Source organism: Cryptomeria japonica, chromosome 1, assembly GCF_030272615.1.
Source record: "Cryptomeria japonica chromosome 1, Sugi_1.0, whole genome shotgun sequence".
Classification (NCBI taxonomy): domain Eukaryota; kingdom Viridiplantae; phylum Streptophyta; class Pinopsida; order Cupressales; family Cupressaceae; genus Cryptomeria; species Cryptomeria japonica.
The window spans coordinates 251,017,316-251,022,858 of NC_081405.1; the positions used below are offsets into that span (position 1 = coordinate 251,017,316).

The 5,543-nt window shown below is 38.3% G+C and overlaps 1 protein-coding gene across 1 annotated transcript; it reads left to right on the forward strand.

The window, feature by feature from the left end:
- The first annotated feature begins 244 nt into the window (after positions 1-244).
- Positions 245-3,988, forward strand: LOC131053695 (leucine-rich repeat receptor-like protein kinase PEPR1). Its single transcript, XM_057988298.2, has 2 exons — positions 245-3,321; positions 3,419-3,988. The coding sequence occupies exons 1-2, from the start codon at positions 354-356 to the stop codon at positions 3,793-3,795; spliced, it is 3,345 nt and encodes a 1,114-aa protein (XP_057844281.2). The 5' UTR covers positions 245-353; the 3' UTR covers positions 3,796-3,988.
- Positions 3,989-5,543: the final 1,555 nt, after the last annotated feature.

Genomic DNA, 5,543 nt, shown 5'->3' on the forward strand with positions numbered 1-5,543 from the left:
CCCACAGGAAAGGGAGTCAAAAGTTTTCAGAGAACGACGAAATGCGACTGTCTTCTTGGAATTTTCCAATTCTGTGCAAACCACGCTTTCAAATCTCAATCAGTCAACCATAATCTTCAGAACGGAGACCACAGTGGGAAAAGGAAGTCCCTGTTTCTTCTAGAAGGTAGTATTAATATTGGTGTCATGGACAGGTCAGGCTTCTTTATCCTTACCGTGCAACTGGATGGTAGTTGCGCGGAAGAAGGCCAAATTTTTAAAAAGGAAAATTATCTTCTTCTCCCACACCGCGTTGAGTTTTTAAATGGGTTTCAACTCCCCCCGAACTTCAGAAACGGCAGAGGGTTTTCAAAATGAGCTCACTAACATTTGCAGTTATACAGTTCGCTGTTATCTTACTTGCATTGGAGGCACACTGCACTGAAGCACTTAACAGTGATGGAACTGTTCTACTCTCTCTTCTCAATTACTTCAATGCACCTGCCGACATTTTCAGCAGCTGGAATTCCTCCAGCGAATATCCCTGCAACTGGACAGGAGTCACCTGTTCTCCAGATCATACGGTGAGTACACTCAATCTAGCTGGAAGCCAAGTCTCTGGAACCCTGTCTTCGGCTATCTGTGATTTACACAATTTGAAAGAACTGTATTTGGGCTCTAACAGTCTGTCTGGTACCATTCCTCCTGAACTAGGAAATTGTACACAGTTAGAGTCTTTAGATCTCTCGGACAACAATCTCCATGGGCAAATCCCTTTCCAACTGGGTAGCCTCAAAAAGCTCAGTTATTTGTCGATCTATGATAACCACATGAGCGGAAGCATTCCCCTGTCCATATTTGGGCTTCCACAGCTGGAGGAGATTTTCTTGAATGACAACAATTTGAGCGGAGAGATCCCGTCAAATGTTGGGAATCTTACTCAACTGGCCAAGTTATGGTTGGGAGGAAATTCCTTAGTAGGGAAGATACCTTCATCTATTGTCAATTGTAGGCATCTAGAAGAGCTTTATCTGTACAGCAATGAGCTGGTTGGAGAATTGCCAGAGTCCCTGGGCCGGCTTTCAAAATTAAAAATACTGTATGTTACTTCCAATAAGCTTCATGGCCAAATTCCCAAAGCACTTGGTAACTGCACAAATCTCATCCAACTTGAACTGTCCAACAACTCTTTCAGTGGAAGAATACCTTGGGAGTTAGTCAATTGTAGCAGCCTGGTCATGTTGTCATCCACCCAAAATCAGCTCACAGGGAGCATACCCTCCTCCCTTGGATCACTGCAACAACTATCCCAACTTTATTTGAATCAAAATTTCTTGTCTGGAAATATCCCTGGAGAACTTGGGAATTGCAGCCTTATGGAAGACTTGAGGTTGCATAGTAATAAGCTTGAGGGGTCCATTCCTCCCGAGTTGGGTCGACTGAGGCGTTTGCGAAATTTGTTCTTGTTCGAGAATTCACTCCATGGCCCAATCCCTCCACAGCTTTTCGAAGCAAAGAGCTTACAGAATCTGTCTCTGTACAACAACAGTCTCACAGGAAGCATATCTCCAAAGATTTGCAATCTCAGACGGTTACAAGAACTATTTTTGCATTTTAACCAGCTATCAGGCCCAATACCTGCAAGATTGGGTGCCAGGAACAATTTCACAGAAATTGATCTAACGGGGAACCGGCTCACAGGGACGATACCTCCAGCTCTTTGCTCTTCAGGGCAATTGAAGATTCTAGTCATGGGATACAATCAGTTCGAAGGGAGCGTTCCTACAGATATTGGTAAATGCAGGAGCTTAAGGCGATTGATACTGAGCCACAACCATCTAACTGGTCTTCTTCCCTCAGGTTTTCTGGGTTCCAATTCAGTTATTTATTACCTCGACATGAGCAGAAATAAGTTGCAGGGGAGAATACCATCGAGCCTTGGGCAGTGCAAAAATCTCAGCTCCGTGGACCTGTCCATGAATGAATTGAATAGCTCTATTCCTCAAGAATTGGGACAGCTTTCTAAGCTACAGCGACTGAATCTTTCCTCCAACAGACTGACTGGTCCAATCCCTCAGGAGCTTGGTAAATCATCTCTCTTGTTTTCTCTTGACTTGAGTTTTAACTCATTGAATGGTTTGCTACCAAACCAGCTAGAGCGTCTAGAAAAATTGCAGCATCTAGTTTTACAAGGAAACAATCTTGGCGGAAACATTCCTGACTGGTTGTCCAATTTGACCCAAATGAGTGAACTAAATCTGGGACAGAACCAATTCCAAGGTGAAATTCCCTCATCACTTGGACGATTACAGGAGCTAAACACCAATTTGAACTTAGCCCATAACAGGTTGAGTGGAGCAATTCCGGCGGCCCTGGGAAATCTAAATAAGCTAGTGAACTTGGATTTGTCATCCAATAATCTCTCTGGCATCATTCCATCTGCGCTTGACAGTCTTTTGTCCCTCGACGCAGTCAACGTCTCCAATAATCAGCTCAAGGGATGTCTACCCAAGTTATGGTTGAAGTTATGGAATTCTTCCTCAAGCTCATTCACTGGCAATCCAGGTTTGTGTGTAGCAGAGAATGGCAGCAGTTCATGTAACTGCTGGGGCTACATGCCTCTTTCTTACAAGGAAAGCACACATCTCAGCAGCTTCCATATTGTCCTCATTATAATCGGATCTGTTGTGTTTACTTGTTTCCTAGTGGCTGTGCCTGTCATTTTATATTTACGGAGAAATTTATACCCCAAAACCAGGCCCTCATCCGGAGCTACTGGAGAATTGCCTTCAAAACTATACCAATATTTCCAAGCAACGGAATATCTAAGCGAGAAGTATATAATAGGAAAAGGGGGCAGAGGGGTTGTTTACAGAGTGCAGTTGCCTTCCGGGCAACTGTACGCCTTGAAGACAATACAATTGGCGTCTGAAAAGAAAGAGGACACGAGCATTAAAAGAGAGGTCCAAACTGCCGGAAAAATCCGTCACAGAAATTTGGTTAAACTGTTGGAGTTCTGGCAACTGCAAGATCGGGGATATATTCTATACGAATTCATGCCCAATGGGAGTTTGAATGATGTATTACATGAGATGAATCCCCTTCCAGTTTTGGGATGGGATATTCGTTACAAGATAGCCATTGGGACAGCCCATGGTCTATCATACCTTCACCATAACTGTGATCCTGAGATTATACACAGAGATATCAAGCCCAGCAATATACTGCTGGATTCAGATATGGAACCTCACATTTCTGATTTTGGTATTGCTAAACTCATGGACAGATCCTACGCTGTTGATTCTTCCTCTGTTTTGGGTACTCTAGGCTACATTGCACCTGGTAAGAGCGTTACTAACTTACTAGATTACTTTTGAGCAGATCTGTTTTTCCCTTTTTTCTTTCTTTTGGCTTGGATTTTTATCTGCTTTTGCTGCAGAACGTGGACAAACAACCAAAGTGACAGAGAAGATGGACGTTTACAGCTATGGTGTGGTGTTGCTGGAATTGATAACGAGGAAAAAGGCATTGGATTCGAGCTTTGCAGAGGGAATGGGCATTGTGAGCTGGGTAAAATCATTCGGTGAAGCAGAGCATGCAGTGATTGACGAACAGCTTAGAGATGAAGGCATGGAATCAGACATAGAAGAAGAGATAGTGGGTACCATTAGAGTAGCACTGAAATGCACAGAAAGTAACCCAAATGACAGGCCAAGCATGAAACAAGTGGTAGACATGTTAGGAGAAATTAGGCTCATCAAATCTTCAAGCGTAAAGAGGGGTAAACGGGTTACAAATAGCTCTGGCAGAGGGTGAAGCTGTGGCACAGAAATTTCAAGCATCAATGTTGCAGACTTTTGCACGGAAGTTGTCTGTGGTTTGGCATTTGCCACCGTTTAGTTGTTGCTAAGTTTTCTGTGCAGTGTGCAGTGTGCACTGCATACAGAATATATTACCACAAACTTTATTCAATTGCTAAAAAGAATCTTCCGCTCTGTTTAAAATATTTTTTCCTTGTTGATGGAGTTATTAGTTTCTTTCCATTCTATTTTTTTTTAAGAGTTTAACCAATCGATACTTAGAATTGATTTTTTATTTTGTAACAAAATTCAATAATTTATCTTTAACTGTTTATTAGAAATTATTATAAAAATGTCATTATTTTTTTCTTTCGATTGGCTTATATTGAAAACATCAATCTAATTTTAAAAAAATTAAAAATTATTTGCATATCTTTATGCATTTAATTCAGTAGATCAAATGTCAATAATAATAAATTCTTGAATGACATTACTACTATTGCAAACGTCATACATTTTGATCTTATTGTATACTCTACTAAAAGCATATACAATGTCAACAAACTTCAAAGCTATTGATGCAAATTCTATTAAATGTGAATATGATTGAAATAAATTTGGAACCATATGTGTTTTAGTAACATTATTTAATTAAATTTATTGAATCAAATGTCAACAATATTAAATGCTTGAGTAACATTATTACTAACAAGTACAAAAAGCAACACACAATAATACACAATTGAAAGTAAAAAAAAATGTAATGACATTAGGAAGCACATTAGAAGCGGTTACTTTGCTCTTTTATAATTGCACTCACTTTTCATGTAACATTTACATTTTTACACATTTCTAAAGGCATCCCTCCTCTAAACTTGTCAAATCTTGGTGGGGTTTGATTTTCATCAAGAATGTTTTGTTACTCAACCTCATTACAACAAATTGTCATTATCGAATGAGAACGTGTGTATTTATTCTTCCAATATATATTTTTTTGGCATAGAGTGTATAAGAAAAATACAAAGTCTATATTCCTCCTCCTATGCCAAAAAAACACAATTACAAATTAAAAAATTAGATATAAATGTCAAATAGACTTATGCCAAATAGAAATAGTGTAAACTAGGTTTGTTCTTTAGTAGTACTAATCAAATCTTGAGACTAACTTAAATAGTCACATGATTGGTTGGAACTTGACGCTATGCGTCTCTTGTTTTTAGGTAATGGTTTAATATATTTATATATTTGTAATCATATTTAATGTGATAGGCATGTTGATAAGTATTTGTAATAAAATTAATTTATAAATAATAAATAAATATATAGATTTTTTTGTAATAATGTAAGATAATTTATATAATGTGTGTTATTAAAGGTGGAGTGTATTGTTGATTTAAATGTCTAGTAAATTTAAGTTTATTAAATCCTTCCTTCCTTCAAAGGGAGACATGCACTCTCTTGCATATGATTAGATTTTAGGTAGGCGAAGCTCGAGATATGTAGGCCTATCCATTGTTGAACCTATGAGATCATTGAATGAGATAACCCAACAATCAATGTCTCCAATATTAATTTATTTCTTTAAAATGTTAGACCCTAATATTTATAAATTGTCAAATCTCATTTTATTTTGATTTGTAACTTTGAATAATCAAACCAACCAATACAAGATTGCAATATTGCCATCATGGGTTTAATACAACTATTTGCATCTAAATGGTTTTAATATATAATAGGAATAGTCAACATTGATATGTGTATGTG

What these genes read in the sequence shown, in the direction of transcription:
- LOC131053695 (XM_057988298.2), top strand. Translation starts at nt 354, where the DNA reads ATGAGCTCACTAACATTTGCAGTTATACAGTTCGCTGTTATCTTACTT. An exon ending in TCTAGGCTACATTGCACCTG is followed by an intron (nt 3,322 to 3,418) that starts GTAAGAGCGTTA and finishes CTTTTGCTGCAG; the next exon opens with AACGTGGACAAACAACCAAA.